Genomic DNA, 23,974 nt, shown 5'->3' with positions numbered 1-23,974 from the left:
CGTTGCGGGTGCGGGTCGTGTGCTCTAGTGTGGTTGTGTGTGAGACACCGTCGGAGCACACAGAGCCAGACGTTGCGAGAGAATGGAAACAGTTCACACTCCTCACACGGACAGTGCGCGAGTGAGTTGCCTCCTTCATTCGTGGTTGGTCCGGTCGTCTTTCGACCATGGGTGCTTTTTGTCGTGGCAGCGCCAACCTTTGATTATGCAGTGTTGAATTTCCGGTGCGAATTGTTTCATCTCTGTGCACAGCACACGCACGCCAAAAATCCGTGCACCAGTCGTGTGTCTATCCCGCGTGAAGGTAGTGAAAATGGAACGTACGCGTTCGCAAAACAGGATATGACGATGATGTGTGATATGGTACAAGTGGTGAGCCCTAGGAAGGAAAAAGAGCAAACGCTCCCCGTCCCATTGCGTGCGAGAAGGAGAGCGAATGTGCCTGCGTGTGTTCAGTCGATAAAGTGTGTGGTGGTGTGTGATATGCTGTGTGCTGCCGTGTGTCGAACCGTGTACACAGCATGGGGATATACAATGTCCCCTTGTACGAACAGTGGCAAAGCACAGAAAAGTTCATCTCTCAACCACCCCAAAAGTCATTTGTCAACAAAAAAAACGCGTGATGAATTTTTACCTTGTAAGGAAGATCCCAACGATTAAAAAGCGGACAAAACGTTGAATGGTTAAAACGTCTAAATTTATCTCGCCCCACAGTGAGCTGCTAAAAAATTATGTGATGTGGGGAAAAAACACATCTCAGCGCTCATCGCAGCTCACGCTCACCCGTGCGATGTGAGTAAGTTGGATGAATTTAGAAATTTTCACCCAATTTTCGATACACCTAAAAGGGAATGTGGGATTTTTTCGCTACTGCACACAGATGTGTGAGTGCGCGCATTTATCAGTTGAGAAGTATGCAGACGGTGTGTGTGCGTTTATTAGTGGTAGAAAAGAAGAGAAAATACTTGCCCGTAATAGGGTTTCAAACTCTGTTCGCTGAGATGTGTCCAATTCGCTGAACATTAGTGAGAAAGTGTGTGAGAATTACATTTTCTCTCTCTCTCTTTCTCATTCGCAATCGCATTATCTTAGCAAAAAGATTTTTATGAATATTATTTCTAGCAACAGTTTTAATTCTTTTCATTGCTTTGCTCCCAACCAAGCAGATTATATTTTTAACTCATTTTTTTGTGTTTCGAGGAATGCGATTGGGTGTGCGTGTCACACGTTCGCTCATTCGACATCATCAGCTGTAGATGTGGTTGTGTGTGAGTTGAATGGACTGAGGAGGAAAAGAGAGATCAGCGGTTTGCAAAAGTGCCCATATTCTGTTCTCAACTTGTTTTCCAACCTCCTTTTTGGTGTTGTTTTTCACATCGCACATCGTGGCAGTGTGCGAACGGCCAGTGTGTCACGTTGCTGGTGGAATTGTGTGCATGTGTGAGTGAATAGTTCCGTTGGCGAGCGAAGAAAATGTGTGCATACGCAATCGGTACGGGGTTTTTTTCTCCGTCCAATTCACTTAGTGGATGGGTTTTTCACGGATTTAACGGATTAATTTACTTTAGAATTTACTATTAAAATTCTACTACAGATGGGTTTGTTTAGTGATGTGTCCCTATTCATTTTCTGATTAAATATGAGTAACTGCCAAGTATCATTTTTGCAACGCTTACGTTTCTATAGAAACAGTAGCAGTAGTACAGCATTTTACAGTATTTAATGCGTACGCAAGCGAAAGATATACTCATGTTGGGGCAAAACATTATTTCTTTCTAGAAAATTTGATAAAAAAACATAACCTTGACGTGTCGCGATATCGTAAAAAAAGCCGGTAAAAAATAAACGCACGCACACACGTACATTCCGCACCGTTACACGACAGATCCTTCGGTCCCGCTGGTTGCGTTGTGTGTAGTGGTAGGAATCGCTAAAAGACATCAGCAGCGCAGCATAATGCAGACATCCCACCCTTTTGGGGGTGGTACCGAAATGCCGCGTGTGTGTTTCGGTTTCGTGGGTGCTTGAGGAAAACTATAAAAAGTTATCTAATATCACTAGCGCACACCTTCGTCAGCAGTATGAAAATGCCCGAAAATCATTTGTTTAAAAGGTGCAGTTTTGAAAACAAGACATTTCGTGCAATGTTGCGTCAATCCATTCAGCTACTTGATCATAAATCATTTGTGATTTTTCTAACATTTTTTAAATGTTAACATGTGTGGAGCATGTTGATTTCGTTACAATATGCCTTTAGTGAATTTGTTATTATTAATTATTAGTACATCTTTAGCATGTTGCTTTCATAACATCATGTCTTCATATTTTTATTTTCTGATTTTTCTTTATCGACACAACACCCTCAAGCGGTCTAGGCCTGCCATTTCTGGCTTTCTTTGACTTTAATTACCCGTAGCTGGATAGCCAGAGTCCTGCGTACGGAGGATTGGTCCGGATGGGATTTTGGACCGGTCTTGTCGTGTGAAAATTGGTTCCACGAATAATACACCACCACCGTTCCCAAAACTTACTATCTGGTTGATGAATTATTTTCACTAATGTATTTTCAGCATGTTAAAGAAGCGTTAGTTTCATCATGCCTTCGATTTATACGTTTATTATTCAGACGCTTATTTGTTATTTTTAAGACCAATAATTGAAATATGCATTATATATGAAGAATAATGTATTCACTTTTGTACAAATGTTGCAAGGCATTTGCAATTGTCATTGCCTTATCCTGGGCCTACTCGGTTATAATTTTGTAATATAAATCATAGTTTTTTTTAACGAAAATTACACAGATATTATGCACTCAAATGCAACTAACGTTCGTTCGACGAAGAGAATGGTTTAGTGTGCTACACCACAGCGCGCAATGCAACAGTAGAATTGAATTACTTTTTGCACATTGCTGTAGTGTGTGTATGTGCGATACACTATCGCGTGAGCACATTTTGCATTCACTTATTTTGGTGTGCAATGGCTCAACACATGCAGCATGAGTCTCCCGTGTCAATTTAGTTTTAATGTGAAGAGAGTGTGAGAGAGAGAGAGAGAGAGAGAGAGAGAGAGAGTAATATAAAGAGAGAGCGCGAAGGTACGATACGTGCAGATGGGTGTGTGCGTGCTAAATATTAGTCAAACTCGTAGTGCATCAGTTCAAGTCATCCAGAACTTACAGGCAGAAGTTTTGCGGAACAGTTACTGGAAATGATTTGTTATTTGTAGAAAAAAAAACAGGTACTTTTGTTTAAGCAATACTGGGAAATAATTGTCTTCTCTATTCTCTATTGTTTCTCTTCCCTAAAATACATTATAACAGTGAAAAGACTAGATTGTTGATCGTGTGTTATTGATCTGTCTCGCTTGCGAGCTTGCTCTTGCGTATACTACCAAGGATTGGGTCTATGAAAATGTGTTCGAGAACACTAGATGTTAAAAAATTGTTGCAGCAACATGTTTTAACTCCACAGATTTTTATATAATGTGTAACTTATACAATGTCCAATGGTTTACATAATCGATGCACGTTTTTACTGGTTTAAAGCAGGTGCATTGTTGTAGTGAACAAAAAAACATGACATGGAATAATAAAAGCAGAGCAGAAAAGCAGTGCATAATCCAAAATGTTTGACAAGGATAATGTTGTACAAACTAGCAAAAGATATTCTGCGACCGAAGCCTCAATTGCTTTTTATTGATTTTATAGAGGCTCTGTGCCTGATGTCAATTGAAAATTGGAGCAACGAAATAATAGAAACAATTGCAACGTTTATTAGTTACTTTGTTAGGAGATATGCTAAATGAGTTATTCCTCTCAGTTTGCCAACTAAAATTTTTACACTCTTAAAACCTTTTTCAACTCTTAAATGATGAGTGCTCTGATTAAGGGGAGTAAGGAATCATCCCTGATAAACACAGGAGTTCATAGGAAACATTACTCACCAACGCATAAGTCTTTTTCTTAGAGTACGGACCTACTAGGACCTACTATGACCTACTTTATTTACCCGTAGCTGGATAGTCAGTCCGATCAGGACCGATCTTGTCGTGTGAAGATCTGCGCCGCTATCAAAAACACCTCCGAGGTATTTGAGGCGATCCTCAAATATGAGGTGTAAACCACATATCAATGGAATTTCGATATCATACCATACCATTAGGTCGTATTCAGTCCTATGTTTGACAAGTCTGGCATTGAACAAATGTCGTTCGCATCATTTTCATAGATCCGGCTCTAAGAAACAGCCAATTCCTATGATCTTGGGGAGCGTACATCGCATAAACCATCATTGAACTGACAGTCATAAACTATCTCATAATCATTACTTTAAAAAAAAAAGAGAGAGAGAGAGAGAGAGAGAGCAAAGTCCGCGGTCTAACTGATTGCAACTTGCTATAGTTTTATTGGTATTGTTTCTTTTTCGGTTTCCACCGTACCCCGTCTAAATGTCAAATGCAGTTCGGAAAGGAAGAGAGGTCATTCAGTGTGTTTCTGCGTTCAGCGATGTTCACCGCTATCGTCTCGCTCTGGCCAGCAGCCACTCTTTGCTTTCTTGCTGGTTAATTTTGTTCAATCGTTTCACACACATACACCTCGTGTGTTGGTTCGTTCGCCTTTCGGCCATATTGGCTCCCGCGCTTCTGTCATTTCGAATTGTGTGTCCTCCGTTTTTCGTTTTTTTTTTCTTCAGTTGTTCTTCTACTCTCCCCACCTATGATCGGCGGAGTCACATCTATTCCCTTTCCCCCCACCCTGTGCATAAACTGTTCAGTGGTGTGTGTGTGTGCCTGTAGGAAAGGGCAACTAGCGCGTGTCGTCTTGAATGTGTGTGTGAAAATAACGCAATCGTGCGGCGCACACATCGATGGGGGCTGGTTCAATTTTACTGATTCCGTTTGACACATTCCGCTTAAATGTGGAAGAAGAGGCAGGAGAGCTTGGTTAGTTAGTATAGGTGTTCTTTGGGGCGAAGAGATGGATTGCCAATAATTCGTCGGTGGTCGTCGTGGCTCTGTGTGTTCCGTCACAAACCGTCGGCAATGGGTGTTGGGCAGATTTTGTGCCAGTTTCTCGGCGAGGAATAGTTGTCAAATGTAAGCGGAAACAATGAGAGAAAATGATTTATTTTAATTTTTTTTATTTAAATTCCATTATGACGGCAATGCCGTATTTTCAGAAAATGATTTGTTTTCCCATTTTTTTTGCTAGCTTAAGCACAGGTTTTAAGCTAGAAATTGTTCTGCGAGAGTAAGTGAACAACTGTGACACAGGAGTTGTGTGAAAACAATGCAACTTTTCGGTGTCGGTGCCATTTCTGGGCATGAACGAGGTGGGGTGAATGTGATGCGGAAAAAGATGACGTGGTTGATTAATGATGACCCCTGCCGTTCATTCACTAACACCGGATCACGACTGGCACACATTCATTCACTACGCGTGAATTATCATCATTGAGCAATTTGGATAAATTAACAAATGGAAGAACAACCTTTTTGATGGGCCATCAATGGGACGGAGGGAGTGAGCCGGGTGCCGATGGGCAGGATTGGTACCGGCAGAAGTGTTAACATAAATTAGATCATATAAATTTCTTTTTTTCAGAATGGAAGGTCTATTTGATGGGTTATCTTTCACGAATTTTGACAATTCATGTTGAGTACGGACCTTCAGAACGTGAAAAGGAAATACACAAAAATGATGCAACAATCGTAAAATTATCAGTTTGGTGAAGTGTTTTGGCGATAGTGAAAGCGGCAGGTTGACAAATTCTCTGCCTACCTCAGCCACCGGCCAAAGGAGACGTTTGACGTTTTATCTCTCGCCATCTCCTTTTTGCACTTGACAGATAAAAGTTGTCAGATAAAATCTAGCAAGTGCATGGGAAGAGCGAGCAGGGTAATAAAGGCTAAAAAGAGAGAAGGAAAGTGATGAAAGAGTAAGAGATAACGAAAGAGAGATAGATAGATAAAGGGAGTGAGACGCAAATATTATCACACACCACCATACACCGTGTGGCAAGTGGAATTGTTATTTTATGTCGTATTCTTCATGTTTTGCGCCCGGTAATAGTACATGGTGGTGTACATTTAATAAGCAAAATCATCCCATACCTTTCCTGCAAGCCAACTAGACGTATTTTCCCCCCTATCTGACGTTAAAAAGAGTTGTTAAAAGTACCAAATTTTGCTACGGTTCAAATTCACATCCAAGTATGCGTAGAGAGATAGTTGTTTTTTTTGTTGGGGACAGTTTGTTGTGTGTGGGTTGGTGTGTAAAAACGTGTATTACTTCGCACAGTACGACAGTATGACCCGGAGGTGAGAATTCCCCGTATGGTTTAATACACGTACAACATTTGGAAACATGTGAGGCAATAAGTGTGTGTGTGCGAGCACACGCATAATACGTTCTACAGAGCTCCACTTGTGCGAAAGAGCGACCACGAAATCGGATCGGAGAAGAAGAAGTAGAGACGGTGGAAAGTATATTACCCACTGCGATAAGCGTTCGCAGTGCGTCCCGTTTGTGTGTGTGTGCGTTCGTGGTTCGGTGTGGTTTTACCGGCTTTTTTTTTGTTACTCCTGTGTGTGCTCGCGACGGGTTGCTGTAGAAAGAAAGGAAGAAAAACAGTGTCAAGCAGACAGGTGCCCTTTCTCTTTCCTACACACCCCGAGTGCAAGCTGATATCAACAGTGAAGTGAGCGTGTATGCGAGTGCGCTCGTGCTTGTGTGTGTGAGTGTTTGCGAGTTTCGTGTGCGAACGCGCGCTCTCGGCACTGTGCTCCAATCGTTGGTGTGTTGTTCAATTATTTGTTTCCGGTTCGCAATCGACGTCGCGGTGTGTTTTACCAATCGGACGGGGCGCGGGCACGTGGAGTGAAAGGCCAGTTCGGAATTACGGATTCGACTCTTTTCCGGCGGCGGTTAAGCCAACCGGGGAAAATAAAATTTTCATCGTGTGCTCGTGCCCTCCCTATATAAATATATTGCCATCTACACACTAAATGCGAAACGAATAATTTATCGACGATGTTATCGTTTTTGGAGTTTGCATAGTGTGTTTATGTGCGTTGCGTTCGTTTGTGTGCGTATAGCGCAACAGCTAGTGAAAAGTGAATTAATAATTGTTTTTTTTTGTTCTTCTTTAAGAAATTGAATTTCACCCTACACCCTCCAATTTGGTGTCCCAGCCTGAGTGTGTGCGCGTGTGTGTTCAACCAGTGTAATATTTTTGGTGTATGTGTGGTGTGTGTGTACTTGTGTGGGTGTATGTGTTGCTAGAAGACGCAGCGGCAGTACGGCACCGATTGTTTCACACGTGAGTGCAATTTGACTAGTTTTGTTTCATCTGTGCGCGCGGTTCTGGTGTGTACACGTGTGCAGGACATCCCATACATTCGGCCCCGGAAGGAGTGTTGAAAAATAAAAAAAAGGATAGTTCGAACACTGTCGAACAAGTGCACGCGAAAAGAAGGAATAAAACCTCCCCTTGTGTACGGTAAGGCGATCCAGCCGTTTGACACACCGTTTTCATCAGTCAAGTGTGCCGTATCGAGAAGAAAAAACAACAGACAAACAGTTGTGTTGTTTTGTCTTGTTCGGGTTGTTTTTTTTTTGCGCACAGTGGAACAGTACTACCAGCGACAGTTAATAAATCCGGTAATTATACACACACACACAGTGACACAAGGATTTAACACTGCGTAATCCCTGTGCGTTAAACAAAAACAAAAGCAAAACCGATCGTCCCGGCATCCCCATCTCGGCGGAAGCATAGAGCACTAACGCACAATAACGACGAACACCACGGAGCGACGGCGGCGCCTTTGACGGCGACCGTAAACTCGCCGGTTGTCAACGCCACCACATCCTTGGCGCGCGGGGTGGCCAACAAACCGAAGCAAATTGCTCCTCAACAAAGAAATATGGAAACTGGTAAGAGCGGAGAAGGAGGGTGTGGTCGAGAGGGATCGACCGGATTTCCATCCGCCATTCTATTGATAGTTGTGTGATACGAGTGGGAGTGGGTTTTTTTTTTAAAGAAAGTATCATTAAGAACCAAGAAAATCAACGTGTAAATGTACACTTAGAAGCTAGAGTCACCTCCGACGGATGTGGGTTCTCTATGAAGATTCTCTTCTCTGACAATCCAAAAGAAAAGCAGCTAGAGTCACCTAAAGCCGCCAGAGGCGATAGAGACCAAGGAGGTCCAAAGCCTCTCTAATATTTGACAACAACAACAACCTAAAGCCGCGGTCTGCAAAGTGTGGCGGGCTAAAGCTTTTATCCGGCCTTATAGAAAATGTTGAAAGATCTCTCAAAGAACACACGATCGCATCACGACACCAAGTATGTATAGCTGGGAATCCACATACATCTACATTAAATGTGTCATATTTGTCTACATTTTTTCAAAAACACATTTCATCGGTCGTCTTTTTTCAACTAATTTATGCTTGGTTGGTATGAAAGCCGAACAAAGTTGCTACCACGGTATTGAAGGCAGTCGTGTTTATGAGTTGTTTAACGCCAAAATCGACACCTAATGAAACGATCATCGACACCACGTGATGAGGCTTAAGGATGGCCATCCTATTATCACCTATTTCATGTGTCGAAAACTTCGTTTGTTGAGTCTATCTTGTTCCTTTCGTGAAATATATGCCGATCCTTGATGTAAAACAAATCTGACACACCGTAACTTTGACACAGGTTGGTTGGTTTATTATCAGCTTATCGAGACTTTTTGCTGCATCCGTCTCAGCGACCTGACATAGCTATACTGATGTTATTGGTAACTTGTCGTATAGTTCACATTCTTCACCTTTTAAAAGCAATTTCACAGTACGGTACAATCATATCTATATGCTTGCAGCTTCATAATAATGGAAAGTTGAAAAAAAAAACTCCTTTTTTGAAGGAAACGTTGATTTCTTGAACTTTTAACCTTCTATTTTCATCAATTCCTTAAAATACAGTACTTTCGACCTACCTATAATCTCTCGAGTTATCTCACAATTATGACACGATAAACATGTAAACCCTAATCAATCAAGCCAGAGAGGAATTCCAACCCTTCCAAATGTATCGTGCTTGTCTAAGTTATTCGACCGTTCATAGCGGTTCTAAGTGAATTTCGGTGGTTCAGTTTTGGTTCAGCTGTGGGCGAATTCACATTCTAGCATAAGGATTACACCGGACCGGATTAGCGGAAATAGTCCTGAATAACTACGAAAAAAGAAGAATCCTTTTCCTTAGGCAATGAGCGAATTCTGCCATTAATCGGTTATTAGTTAACATGTTTGTAAAAAAAATTATCCAACACGCTTGCCCACTCCAGTGACCCCAATGCAACTAGTGGTGTGGTTAATGAATCTTTTAAGAAGAGTCATTCATATGAATCTTCAGTGACGAGTCATCCAAATCAGACATTGACTCCCAAAAGGTTAAAGAATCCTCAAGGGGGACAGTGGTACATGAACTTCTTGGAAGTAATTAATCTTAGATAACTCATGATTGAAAGATTCGTCCAGATTCATAAATCTGAATCGAATTCAATACGAATCGAATACATGCAACGGCAATAGTTTTTATTCTTTAATTTTTTCTTCTTGTGCGTAATGATTTTTCGTTGAACAGAAACATTTTTTCTGGGTGCTTTTGGTAATCACGTTAAAGCACACCTCCCTCGCGTCGTTCGATGACAAATCCCGCTAGAATCTCTATAAATACATGTCTGTTCTGTTCCGGTCTTTGACGGAAAGATGAAACGTTAATTGGCGATTTAGCATGCATTTTAAACGATAATTTGTTCTCAATAGTTTTAGATAGGCAATCCAACACGTAGTTAATAAGTTCGTTGACAATTACTAGGAAGAAGGTTCATTAAATCTTTCCATATTTAAAATTAGCTCAGTTAGCTCATCTCAACATTTTAAATGGGTAAGTTAAGTTATTCATTCTTCCTAAGCTGTTTATCGGCGCACTGTCATATACAAACGGAGTTCAGAAAAAGGTCTTATGTGGTTTTTTTTTAAATGCAATTTATTACATAATTGTGTGGGAAGTATTTCAATGTGCAGAATATTAAAAGTTAAAAGAAGAGTTTCATCAAACAACAAATTGATAAATCGAAGTTCCGTAGATAGAATTGTCATATCAGCCGTTTGTCGCACCACTGATCGCAAGAAACTGTTAGTTTTTTTTGCTATATAATTGTAATTGTGAAACAGAACAAAACTTCGTCTCTTTAGAATCCTTATCGTGAATCTCGTGTAAACGCCTTAAACGTCATTTCCATCTGTCAAAAGATAAGGATGGTTGTGGAAAGTCAGCTATCAAAAGTTTCCATCAGGGATTCTCCTTCACACCCACCACCAGAAAGAAAAACTGATAATTTCCATGGCGGCTATCTGGAGGGACGGGTTTCGGGTGCGTATGTGTGTGCGTACGTTAGCTTTTCACACTTTCGATCTTATCTCCAACGACCCTGGGATGGTTGTTGTTGTTGGTGACGTTATGTTCAAAACGCACATGGTACCGAAGTTGTCGATTGTGCCCGTGTTATGAAAGTGGCCTTCTCGTGCGAAACAAACACGTTGCAGGAATTAAATAATAATTAAAAATTGTCTCAACAGAAAAAGCTTTTCACATATTCCAAAAAAAAATGCGTACCAAAACCTCGTCACGCATAACACACATAAGTATGGCAGAACCCTTGTGCCTATGACGTACTGTACTATCAGCACACAACCGTATATCTGCCCGTTGCTTGTTCATTCTTACACTCGCACACTGATAAGCTGTGGGGGTTCCATATCTTGATGGATTTAGGGTGAGTTTTTGCGACGCATTCCCGGCATCACCATCCCGCTTTTCCCGGGTGGTAGGTCTGGTTTCTGTTTTGTGCTCGATTATCTGTCGACAATGAATGAATGTTTCGCCAGAGGTCGAGTGTGCCTCTGTGTGGTGTGAAGGAGTTTCGCTGTGTGATATGTGACCGGTAGCAGGCAAACCGCACATTGTTGACGATAAGAAATAACGCTACAGTTTTGCTGGATGATAAACTATCGCTAAAAAATGTTTCTTACGAGATTACGCTTTGAAAGTATTACAAAACTCAAGGGTTTATTAATATTTGTGTTTGAATCGTGTAATATGATTGTAAGCAATTCATGGTGTTCGTTTTTTGGACGTGAAAATTCTTCCATTTTATGACGAGTTGTTTTTGTTTAAGTGTTTATGTTGTTACATCATTTATTCTACATTCATTCTTCGAGATCTGATATTTTTAGATCAATTTTTGTGCATCTTTAATGCTTTGCCCATCAGAAATTGATTTTTTAATGATTGCAAAATATTATCAGGAGTTCGGAATATTAATACATATTACGATCAAATAGTCCGAGTGGATTCTATAACGTTCAAGAATGATCGATTCTGAATCCGGATTTGATATAGACGGAATTTCGAGATTTGCGAATCTAACGATTCTCGAGGATTGTTTGTGCTAGATGTTAGTATCTTTTATGTTAGTTAGTTAGTTAGAATATTTTTAAATCTTTAAATTTCGATTGATTTCACGAAACGACGTTTATCAGTAAAAATATTGTATTATTATATTATTTATGACACAATGTTAAACAATAATTTGTGCTTTTTTGGTGCTATGTTTGGTCTACTGTTGAGTACGTAAACTTTTAAATGTACGAACTCCGTTTCCAACAGTTAAACACCTCAAAACTATCCATTATTTTTCATCTTCTGGGTGTGCAGGGGCGGCCACAAACAAAATTAAATTCTTCTTTCCGACAGATTGTACCTCTTAGAGCGTTCCCAATGCTAGGTTCGCCGCTTGCGTTGTTGTGCTTATGACTCACCTGCTAAATAAGTAATTGCTGGTGCATTCGTCAACTGTCAGCACTAGTGCACCGCATCCTGTTGCTGCTGATGCAGTATGTGTCATCAATCCGCGAAGAGATGATTTTTGTTTGCTGTGGTTGTTTCTGATGATGGAGATAATGGCTGTGATGCGTTTCTCCGCTGTGGGTGGCCGCCTCCCTTTTTTCATGCTTATTGTAAGTAAGCAAGCACACGTGGGACGGCACTATTTGGTGATTGAGTCACATTTCTAATGCCTTTTTTTGCATTCAAATCGATAATACGTTTGAAGCGTGCAGCACTTCAGAGCTTGAGAGCGTAAAAAGTCCAGTAAAGTGTCGCTGGATGCACTCTTCCGTTCCATGGGACCATTTCCGGCATTATCATATCAAGCGTTGATTTCAGTTGCTTATCAGCATGCAACTGTCGTGCAACTCTACTCTTTACTGTTGTGTGGTTTTTATTTCGGTTTAAGAGACCACTGGTGCATCACATGAGAGTGGTTATTATCCCACCGAAGGGGGGGTTTGGTTTGGTTTTTGTGACGATAATAAAAAAGCACTAACCTCGATCATCCCCAGCATGCAAGCAATTGGGTCACGATCGATCTTAAGGGGGGGTGTGCATAATGCATTTATTTTTTAGTACTCAGACAATCAAAAGTTCATCATAGCGTAGATTTGTGTAACGATTTCTTTCGAGATTCAACTCTTATGTTCGCTACACCAAAATAACTTGTTCCAGGGTGTCATTTTTTAACTGGCTTTGAGTTGCAGTTTTGTGCAACTTTTGAATACCTGCACTGCCGCGCTCTGTATTCGTTTTCGATCGGTGGGATTTCCCTAGTCACCTGAAGCGTTTTGGACGTACAACGCTCTAATGTGCACAACTGCGTTCGAGATGTTCGATTGTTCGCGTATGTGTGTGAGAAAGGGGTTGTAAAATTTGACCGTAAAGCTCGTCGTCTTCTTCCACGTAGCCACTTTCCACACAAACACTTGCTCCCCGCATAACGACGAATCGTATATTTTTGAAGCATTTTTTCTTGTTGTTGCAATTTTTGCGTGCTCATGCCGCGCTGATTGACGTGTAGAGTCTTCTTGCAAGGCGCATATAGCTAAAGAACGATTTTTACGTTAGTTTTTTTTTGTTGTTGCCTGCCTTCTCTGGCTCTGGAGGCTCCACTAGCCCCCCCACATAAGAGGGAAGTCCTCGCTTCGAACGTTGAGCTCTCCTTCTTACTGCTTGACCATATATATAGCACCATATACATATATTGGACAGCGTTCGGTTTTATGGTTTTCGTATATTTTCGTTACGTGCGCGAGATACGTTTTCTTCGTCTAGCGAGAAAAGGTTCTTAGTGGCCTTTTTATGGATGTGTTTTTTTGTGCTTCGACAGTTTTTGGTCACGGGTATCGAGAGTGGTACGAGGGTTTCCTTCATTCTGGGCGATTTTATGAGAATTTTGAAAATACAGAATGGGGTTTTTAGTGTGCAGATTTCGATAGGGGACCGTGGGGCGTGATGTGGTACACACTTGTGAAATATTTTTAAAATGTTTTACTAAAATTGTTAACTAACATTAAAGGAGTTTGTAAGCAAGGATGTATTTTTTAGCTGCTTCTTGCACGAAAAAAATTCAATCAACGTTTTTATATAAAATTGCATACGTCAACAGGTTGAATGCAGCTGTCAAAATATAAAACAAAGCAAAGGATTTATTTCTGCATTGTGTTTATGCATTACATTTAGTTTTGATCACTCTCAAATCTTCCATCTTAACTCGAAACGACGTGAGTCCATCTGATTTAGAAATATATTCGGTAAATGCAATGTAACTTTGTGTACATGTGTTGCAAATACACGGCAGTTGTAAAATAGTTCCTAACATCGTTTTTATCTGCTCCAATGAAGGAGCAATTCTTCTGTTCACACCACCAGGCACTTGCATAGCCTTTTACAAGTTTTATCATGTTTCATTTGTATATATTAACAACTGTGGGTATTATAATTAAAAGCGAATCAAAATTTATGATATCTCGGAAGAACTGTTTATCAAACAATTGACAAAATTATATTAAATGCTATTGGAATTGATTTGTCCAGGAGTCTTAGACAACGGGAAATAATCAAAACTACGCGGTATAGAACCAATTTCGGTCAAACAGATCCCGTTAATGTAATGTGTACAGTTTTTAATGATAATTGCAATATGTATGAATTTGGTATTTCGCAACCGGCATTTCGCGAACGTTTCCGTTTCTGTCCATCAATGTCCAACTCGTCTTGTTAGGTCCGTTATCTCTTTGTCACATTACCAACTAAGTATTCATTAACACACGTGCATGTCCGATGAAATAAATAATAAATAATAATATTTTTTTTTTGCTTTGAGTAATGGATAATTGTTACGGGATCATTTTGCTCCTCTATCCCATACATATTGGAGCGTTGTTTAAATCCACAAAGCGTTACAAATCTATTTGGAAAAAATATAATATTTTAAAACAATTCTTTCATTAGACTTGGCACCGGAACTCCATAAACACCGTATTTTAGACCTTTAACCACAGGTATTATTAATAATCGAATATTGTTTGGTGTAATAATTCGTGACATTTCACGGTTGAGCAATTCCCCTTGGTTGTGTGAAATAGAAAGGGTAATATCGTAGCGTCGTGTACGGTTGGTCTGGTAGAATCCATTCCACCACCACGGGGTTGGTTTATGGTTGATTGATTTGAAGTGGCCGTGCACAAGATTAAAAAAAACACAGTGCCACACAACCTCCCCCCACTGCAAGGAAGTTAATCACAAAAAAAGGGAATAATAATAATCGCCTCGAATTTTAATGATTGCTAGTGCCTTATTGACGGTACTGCGGCACAGTGTAAGACAGTTGGGGTGGCAGTCTAGTCACCACTTGTTATCCACTTCCAGTTACAGATCGATATCGATCTGCAGGCTCACAGCTCACTAAACGTGTGCAGCACCGAAAGCGAATGGGAGCCTCTGGGTATTGCGTGTGCTGTGCATCGTTTTATATTTGATTGAGATTGATTAGCGAGTAACCAATGTGCACCTTCCATTCCGGGTGACCCCCCCCCCCCCCCCCCTCCATTATGAACCGTGAAAACTTGGGTGCATTTGTGGTCTTCCGCGCCTCACCAGTAGCCGGTGGAAAAGTAAAAGTGTTCTAGTTTTTTGTTTTGTTTTTTAGTTTTTGTAATCAAGTACAACAATCACCATGTAAAGTTGTCTTGTCGAATGTGACTCAATTCGTTAGGAAGGAGCGGTGCAGTATCAGTAATAGCAGCCTCCCACACCACAACCCTAGCTGACCAAGCGCATATCCATAGAGCGTTAACAGCGAAAATGAATATTAAATACATTTTCTAATAATAAAACCCCATCGGTGATCGCTTTAGTGGGGTTCGGTGTATGTGTGTGGTTGAATTGGAAATTCCAACTTGGAATGTAGTTTAGAATGTGACTGTGTGACCGAGGCGAGGAAGGCTCCTTCGTGTTCTCGATAGGGAGGGGACGTGTGGTTGCGTTTGGGCTCGCAAAAACTCCCTTCGTTCAGGAGGGGGGTAACAGCCAGGAAAGGAAACGGGAAATTTAACACACTCTCGGGGCCGTTTCAGGGTCCGAAGGGTTTTGCAGGGCGGGAGGAAAGGGATGCGTGTCGCTGCGCACCGTGGCAGTTGTTTTTGATAGAAAATCAATCGACATTTGATGGCAATCGATTTGCTTTGTTATGGACGCCCTGTGTTCTACAAGGCGGTTCCCTGCGTGTGCGGTGTGCATTATCGCAAGAAGAGGGTGTGTTGCTTTCAAGGTAGTGCTGTGTTGTAATATATGTGGCACACACCCCCACAATCTTGCTCAAGTGGATCTCTCGTGGTCTTGATTGCATTTTAACTTAATTTTCTTTCTTGTTTCAATGTGGTTAGATTGTTAGCAATTGTGTCGTTAAAATCTCCGATTTGTTTACACTTTTTGTGCCCCGAATGAATGTTGGTAAAGTTTAAGAACGGGCAAAAATAAAACAAAAAAAAAGAACATTAAACCCATGTTCTGCTCTCTGCGACGTACAGCAATTGTGAACCGAAATGTTTGTCTTTCGAACGTGTACCGTATTTACATATTGTTCAATCCTATTCTCCCTTGTCTTCTTGCTAATGGGTGTCTTAACTTGGCGTTGAGTTTGAGTTTGTATTTAGCACCACCACCCATGCTTTGCTGCGGCTTTATGATCATGTATCGAGATGGTTCACGATGGTCTAAGAAGCATCAGGACACACCGGGAAGCACTCTCCAGTAGTTAAACAATGGCTGGGTGTTTTTACAGCACAACAGAACCTGTGGCTTGCTTTTTTTTACAAAAAATGTTGTATCCACCCTTCCCGTTTTGGGGCCATTGGATTTTATGTTAATAACAATAACACAACGATATTTATTGTCCGATCGTACAAATGTAAGTTTGAATCAAGAATATTTTTATACTAACTTTTATATACACTGGTCTTGTATTTTTATATTGAAGCTTGTGTAAAAATGCAAATGAAAACAGTTAAAATATAACAGAATACTTTAATTTTTGAAAATTCTAATACAGTGCTTCCCAACCTCTTTATTAGTGCGGCCCATTTTAGTTCAACATATGCAATATGTGCAGGCTATGAGCAGGGACTGCATATAAAAATGACAAAAGATTGATTAAAGTGTGAAATTAGCTAACGATTATTTTCTCATTAGAATAATACGTATTTCGGTAAATTTAATCCCCCGAACAAGTTTGCATGGCATGACGTTGAAAGTGATAGCGATTGGTTCAACGACCAACCACTTTTACTCTTGCAAGGACCATAGGTTGAAGACCACTGGCCATTAATAAAGAGATAGTTAAAATGAAACTTCAATATTGAAGAATAAAGTGGAGCGTCGATTATCCGGGTGCCATTTATCCGGGTGTCTGATTATCCGTGCTGTTCGGAAAAGACAGTTCCAAAGGAAATTTGTCATATTCCGGGCAACACCGTTAACGTAAAAATTTAAAGACCCAATTGTATATGATCAAATGAGCTCAACTTCTTAAAGAAAACAACTATAATTTGTTTTGAAACAATAAAATATACATAAGTAACAATATAATATTTATATATATATATTTAAATATATAAATATTATATACAAAAATAGACCTACCTATGACACATTATTTGCTAATTTAATCGTAAATAGGATATGTTCCTATTATCCGGAAACCGTCGAGTCCCGATGAGCACGGATAAGGATAATCGACACTCCACTGTATTAGAATTAAAGAAGGCTACTGTCGTTCTTAATTATGCTTGAAGCGATGTCTTGCGGGGAGTTAGTATTAATATTATGAAATAGTTCCTCTGGGTTATTCTTGACTTTACTTTTTTTTTTGCTAGAACGGCCTGGCCGTATCGACTTATTTTACCACGTAGCCGGATAGTCAGTCCTTGCTACGGAGGATTGGTCCGGATGGGATTTTGGTCCGGTCCGTTCGTGTGAAGACCGGCTCCGCTACCATCATGTCACCGGGCCGCTCCTATCTTGACTTTACTTAGCTGTGTAAATTATGTATCTCCTTCGGTTAGTAAAGCTAACAGCTAAGCTAAGCTCGCTGAGAAAACATATCATTCGATTATGTAACAATGATCCAACTTAATAGCCTAAAAGATTGGTCATGTCGAGTGGCTAATGTCATTTGTGCATCAAGACACAACAAATACCGAGTGGTAAATTTCAAAAGTGACACATGCAACTAATAACCTGTCGCAGATCATTTCCCGTTGACCTAGAGGTGTTCGACTTCTGCCAAAACTGTGGCACACCTTGTATGCTAGCAATGATAAATTGCATGCATATTTTGGTGTGTGAGTAAAACCAGCTACTACCAGCACCCAAGAGGTATCTCCCGATTACGAATTTGGGATCCGTTTGTCACCCGATCAACACACCGGCGCGACCTAATGGAAAGTTCCTCGATACTCTTGTTGACGTTCCTGTACAGTTCTGCTCAGGTACTGTTGTTATGCGCGCAGAAAGTGGGTGAGAAAAGCTGGTGCCAAAAATTCTTTCGCATCACCTCGTTTGATCTCGTGCTTGTGCGTGTGTACGTGTATCTTTTCGGCGCGGGCCATCCTTACCCAGCTGGGATTGTGTCAGCAGTATTGAAGGCACACCACCGCGCACACTGCCGGCAGTCGAAGCGCATCAAGACGGTTGGGTGATATCTGATCAGGTGCCAATCGTTCTTCTCATGTCAGAAACAGAAATCCGAGCAGGAAGGAAAGCGATCAATCGCGGCAGGGGATGGCGGTGGGATGGAGTCGGTGTAATTATTTGACAGCAGGAATCTCTGGGTGCGGGAGCACCGATTCCTCCCCGCCCATTATTTGTGTCCTTCTTGCGCGCTGATAGTATCGTACTGCGTAAGTGGTGCTACTCAACCATCAGGCGAGGAAAGGAAGGCGAGTTGGATATCGCTGACAAGATGTTGTTGGTTTTTTTTTGTTGTTTTGTTTTCGAAGGAATGTACGTCGGATGATGTTCTCCCACTCACTCGCTATCATCTGCTGGCCCCTCAACCGGTGGTAAAGCACCAACACCGGCGACATCACGTCGAGGGCTGGCAGGGCTTTGACTCTACCCGTTTTTAATGTCTTGTGACAAAGGGTTACATACCGGCACCGCAGAATGACGCGTGATATGAATGTGTGTGTATTTTATGTTGGGTGCATTCGTAATACGTCATTTTTGACAGCGATACGCAACAATTTTTGGCAACTTGTCAATAGTTTATCTTATGTGTAGCATGATGAACGTATGTAATTTAGTTGACTTTCATTGTGTTTCTAAAGAAAACGGCTTAGCGTCCCAGTGTTATGTTCGACACATAAGACACATCACAAGCAGAATAAGTGTCGATCTAAGTATCGGTATTTGATGAAGATTTCACTTTAGAGCTAATTTTTTTTTATTACTATAAAATCCAAACGTGAATTGCGACCATTGGATCGACAAAATGGCGATTGCAATGGTGATAAAATTTCATATAATCAAGGTCAATTATTTTTCACGCGTTTATACGCACTAGTATAACAATTTTAGCGTAGCTGAGCTTTGCGATATCGTAATGAACAATGGCAATATGGATTTGTAACATATTGTTAAATGTCATACTTCTGCGATGTTATCTAACGCTACACCTATTTCGTCTTCTGCCATTACGGCAGCAGATGTCAATTTTGTAAAAACGAGTTGAAAACCCCTTTGTTATTAGAAGATTATTTATATGCTTTACTATTTTACGTATCAATTCGTGTCCTTTATCAATTTTTTCGAATTGTCAAAAAATGGATGTTAGTTTTAAGTTTGGTTTTAACTTAAGCTGCAATAGATCCCTATATTGTTTTCAACGGTACGTTTTGAATGTGGTTTGATGATGCTCTAGCTATTGTTGTAAAAGGGTTATACCTTTCACTTTTGGCGCTTGTTTAGTGGAGCTTCTTTTTTTCGAACGGGTTATGCTGGGAAGAATGTGACCTTTTGTACAGCCTGCGTTTTAAGCATCTTCATAATTCCTAGCTAGGATATCGTTGAGATTAGTTCGTGATATATTGTAGGATATACTGTACCATTTCGTCTAAAAAAAGCCTCTTTAAAATATTAATATTTTTTAAAATCAATTAAATACGAGGTCACTTTGATTTGACGGTTTTACTCGTACACTGTCTTTTTAAATGACAGCTGTCAAAATTGTGGTCGTCGATCAATGCGCGTTTACACGTATATACATCTATTTTATTATTATTTTATTTTTTTAAACTTCTACAATTTATTATTTTATTAGTAGAAAGAAACATCAACAGAAATTACTATTTTTGAAGTTCAATACTTCATTGCCCAAGTTGGAAATAATTTTCTGTGTTTTATTGCGAACATTTTTCTACTCTTGTGTTTCTACAATCGAATCCAATTTCCTCTCTGGTGCTACTCTGGTGTTGCTTACTATTGTCCGTATCACGCAAGCAACCTCCAGCTGCGAATGACAACTGCGTGTGTGCAGTAGAAGAAGAATGGGTTTGAACACGGTTAATGGTTCTATGGATTCGGATCGAATTCACACGAAACATCGCAACAGGCGTAACAGACGTAAATCTGTGTGGCGGGCGATAAAATCTTCCGACGCTGATCGCGATCGCTCATTTTATGCAAGTCGCTAAGCAATGCAATGCGAATACAAAAGAAGATGGTCTTCAGCGATGCGATGCGTTGGAGTGCGAGATTTGGTTTTTGTGGTGGGGGAGCACAGTGGAAGAATTTGAGTAGAATTTTCTGCTGTTGGAGTAAGATTTTTGGTAACCTTTCGTTGAATTATGTTAAATCTTTGCGGAACAGGTTTTTGTTGCTGGGATGTAGTTTTTTTCTGCAGCACAGCACAACATTAATGCACCATACCTAAGTCAATTAAAAACCTGATTTTTACGAGATACTGTGGCGGTTTGAAAGGTTGTGCATGTTTTGTGTTCTGTTTCTGCAAAGTCTAAAGGTTGGCTGACAAACACCTTCAAGATTCGTCGACAAAACATCTACTTAACCACACGGTGGAGTCGGTACAGTTCGTCGAGGGTTGAGTTCATTTCGCAGTGTGCGATTTCTATTGTCTTACGGTTGTCGCATAATGTCACATCGAAACAGCTCCGTTTACGGGCACATGTTTTTATTTTTGTAAATCATCTGCCGGGTAACAGCAACACCAGTATTGATGGAACCTTTTTTTTTGTCGTTTAAATGATCCACCGATAGGTAGGTGATCTTTCATATTTAAATGCCAAAAGCAATATTGTTAGGCAGTGGATGTTAGTTGTCTTTTTCGGTTAGCTCTTCATTTTTTCCACCCCATCCTCCTGTGTGCAATAGTTGCGAGGAGAGTTTTTACTGATGTTGCCAATTTTTCCATCAATGACCTGAATTATGAGCTGGTTCGATCCAGCAAGGTAGGAGGAGATAGAAAGGGAGTGAGAAAGAGACGAGGAAAGAAGGCCACATGCGAATAAACCTGTTATGTTTCACCCCGAAAATGGATTTAATGATGAAATAGTAGAGGTCGGCAGTAGAGTCGGCATCACACTCTTGGAGGTCTCTCCGGTATTTGTCTGTTTTTTTGTTGTTGTTCCATATGTGGACATTTGTGATTAGAAAAGGCAGCATATTTGTTGTATGAAAAAAAAAAACAAACCATGCTAAATTTGGATTGGCCTTTCTTCTGCTTTTCGGCCGTGTTGTTAAGCCACCAGAGAAAGACCGATGGGTTATTTTAATCCTGTGAAGGTTGAAGTAAATGGATGGTCTTAAGAGATGGAAGATATCTGATTTGATTTGTAAATGATGCTCTAAACACACGTCTGTGTACCGCGATTAGGGATATAATGTGCTGAAAGAATAATAAGCTGTGTGTCTTTTTTTTAAAATGCGATTGACAGGCCAACAAATTGGAAGAGCCAGCCAAACAATTATATAATGCACTATGCTCCATATATGAGCCACGCTAGACAAGTTCCTTGGGGAAAGTTCGTGATAGTATTAATCTCTTTTTTTAGACGCGACAGGATACATTATCCGTTATACGTCACGCCAGTCCCGTACGCACTTCTCAACCATAACGTTGATCTTATTGTAAATTAGCGATCGATTGATTAGCGATCGGTAGAGGCCCGGGTGGCATTGACATCGTCTAAATTGATTGAAATTTTGACGCATGGCTAATAAAGCTTTACGGTTGGTTGGTAAGAAAGAAGCCAATACGAAGAACCATCCAAGTGGCATTGCGTGCGCCCTCTTCCCTACCTTCCCCCCCAGTGATTAGAAAGACCTGTCTCATTAGCACCGGTTGTTTTTCCTCCGATTTCCGACCACCACCTGTGTACCCCAACAATCGGGAGTGAGGGTCTTGCGTTGCGTTAAAAAGCTGGTTCGAAAGGTGTGTACCTCCCATGTATCGAACCGAAGTGTAAAAAGCGAAGAATCTCGAGACTACCGTTAAAATGATGACCGCCGTTGTTGTTGTGGTTGTGGTGGTGGTGTGGAAAAGCGGAACAACCTCCGGCAATATGGGGTGGCTTAGGTAAAGGCCAATGGCCAATCCAAAATCACCGCCATCCACATTCCCCTTGCCCCCCTTGTCGTCTGCTAGAGAGCATCACGGGTGTGTGTGTGTGTTTGAAAGTGGAGCACAGTTATGTTGTTTTCATCATTATCGGCTTATTCGGAAATATGTTGCAGTTTTTTTTCCACCCTGTTCACTTACTGGACTTCGGAGATGTATTTTCCCATGGATTTTTCGACGAAACAAAGTTGCAATGTTTGACATTGGAGCAAAGTGTACCTTGCATGTAACAACATCAGGAGAGGTTTCGATTGGGGAAGTTAGACAGTTAGTAAAAACAGAACTGAGCTAAGGTAAATATACTTTGTTGCATCAATGCAGTGTGAAATTCATTCACAAATCTGGGTAGAGTTCATTGAGTGTCCGTGCTGTTATAAACATGTCGATCTGCAGTTGATCAGTTGATCAGTCAACGTCTAGATTTGAACCCAGATCGATCTTGGCCCTGTTGAGTCACACTTTACCGACTGTACTGTGGTGACCGGATTATAATTCTTCGCTCACGTCAATGCAAATGGCCAAGTTGATTATCACATCTCCAAGGTTTGTCACTGCCCTGAGATCGCATGATCTTTTCATCCCACCAAGAACGGCACCACACTCAGCTGCATCCAAGCGTGGTGGTTATTGCATCTAGAGCGAGAACCTCCGGTGGATTGAACTTTCGTTCACCTCTCACTGATTACGGACAAAAACTTGTCGGTATGATCCCGACGTGTCTGCCGCTCTATACGTCATAGCGCACACCCCTGGCTGGGCCCATCGCCTGCACCGACCGTCTGTGTCTATAGTTAGGTTATGTCATCGGCTACTTGTGCCGCCGGTCATTCTCAATCGCGAACGCGCGCGCGCACCCAGCGAGCGCTTGCGTGTCTGTTGTTGTCCACTCACACCAGTGCGTGATGGTGTGCAGTGTGCCAGACCCCCCGCGCACCCCCAAAAAGGTCCTTCCTTCTTCCATTGGGCTGGCATGCGCGAACGCTTCGACCGATTGGCGAACGAAAATAACCTACGAACTCTCTGTCGCACATACCTTGCCTTGCGTGTCGTTGCTTCCATGTGTCCATGCCGTGTACAGAGGGTATTATAGTGTCCAACCGTCACCCGAGCACACCGCCAACTGTGCGCGTCTAGCTATTTCGGTTCACTTGACTGTCTCGTTGCTTGTGGATAGCAGGGGAATGGGGGAGGAAAGTGGGGAGAGGTTCAGTCTCCCTTCACATCCTGCAATGGACGTGGGGCGACTTGTGAAGATAGTCGCACGACACCTCCATCTTGCTACACGCCTTGTGCTGTGATGACAGATGGCAGAAGCAACCGAACTGAGACTTGACCGATTGCGTTCAACTTCGAAGCCAGTCGGTCACGGGGGGAAGGGAGGGAACACTGGCGGGGTGTGTATCCACAGCAGGCAAAACTTAAAAAAATAAAACAATCCGGTACTCTTTGAGTCCCATGTGTCCCGTGTGTTGGTCTCTCGCAAAACTGACGGCTCCCACAGGCATGGATGGGACGGAAAAAGCAGATTTGGATCATTCGAGTTTGATGATGGCGTCGTCCCCCACGGAGAAGGGGGGGAGGGCTACGTGTTGTGCCACAGGCGCTGATGCTGTCTTACTCGGAATTAGATCTTGGACGAGCGCACCGCTGGGGAATGTTGGGCCGCCGCTTGGTAAGCAGTTGGAGGTAGCAAAGGTTTCAGTTTTGCGCAAACTCCTCCCCAACTTGCGGATGACCTCCAGGAGTGATGGTAAAGGAACTGGGCTTTTTAGGTTCAAAATAATTCCGATTCTCGGTGCAGTGTTCCGTATACTAAAAATATAAATATATAGTTTTGAGCTATATTTCACCGTATTTGATTGAAAAACCTTCTTCTC

The 23,974-nt window shown here is 41.4% G+C and overlaps 1 protein-coding gene across 1 annotated transcript in view; it reads left to right on the top strand.

The window, feature by feature from the left end:
* The window catches only part of LOC128301566 (la-related protein Larp4B), a 38,958-nt gene that overhangs the window by 5,576 nt on the left and 9,408 nt on the right, over positions 1-23,974 (top strand). Inside the window, exon 3 of the mRNA XM_053038121.1 lies at positions 7,958-7,961. Within this exon, the coding sequence (XP_052894081.1) occupies positions 7,958-7,961 (4 nt within the window). The remainder of the gene's footprint in view (positions 1-7,957; positions 7,962-23,974) is intronic.

This window comes from Anopheles moucheti, chromosome 3 (assembly GCF_943734755.1).
Source record: "Anopheles moucheti chromosome 3, idAnoMoucSN_F20_07, whole genome shotgun sequence".
Classification (NCBI taxonomy): domain Eukaryota; kingdom Metazoa; phylum Arthropoda; class Insecta; order Diptera; family Culicidae; genus Anopheles; species Anopheles moucheti.
This window is presented reverse-complemented; position numbering and strand designations above follow the sequence as displayed.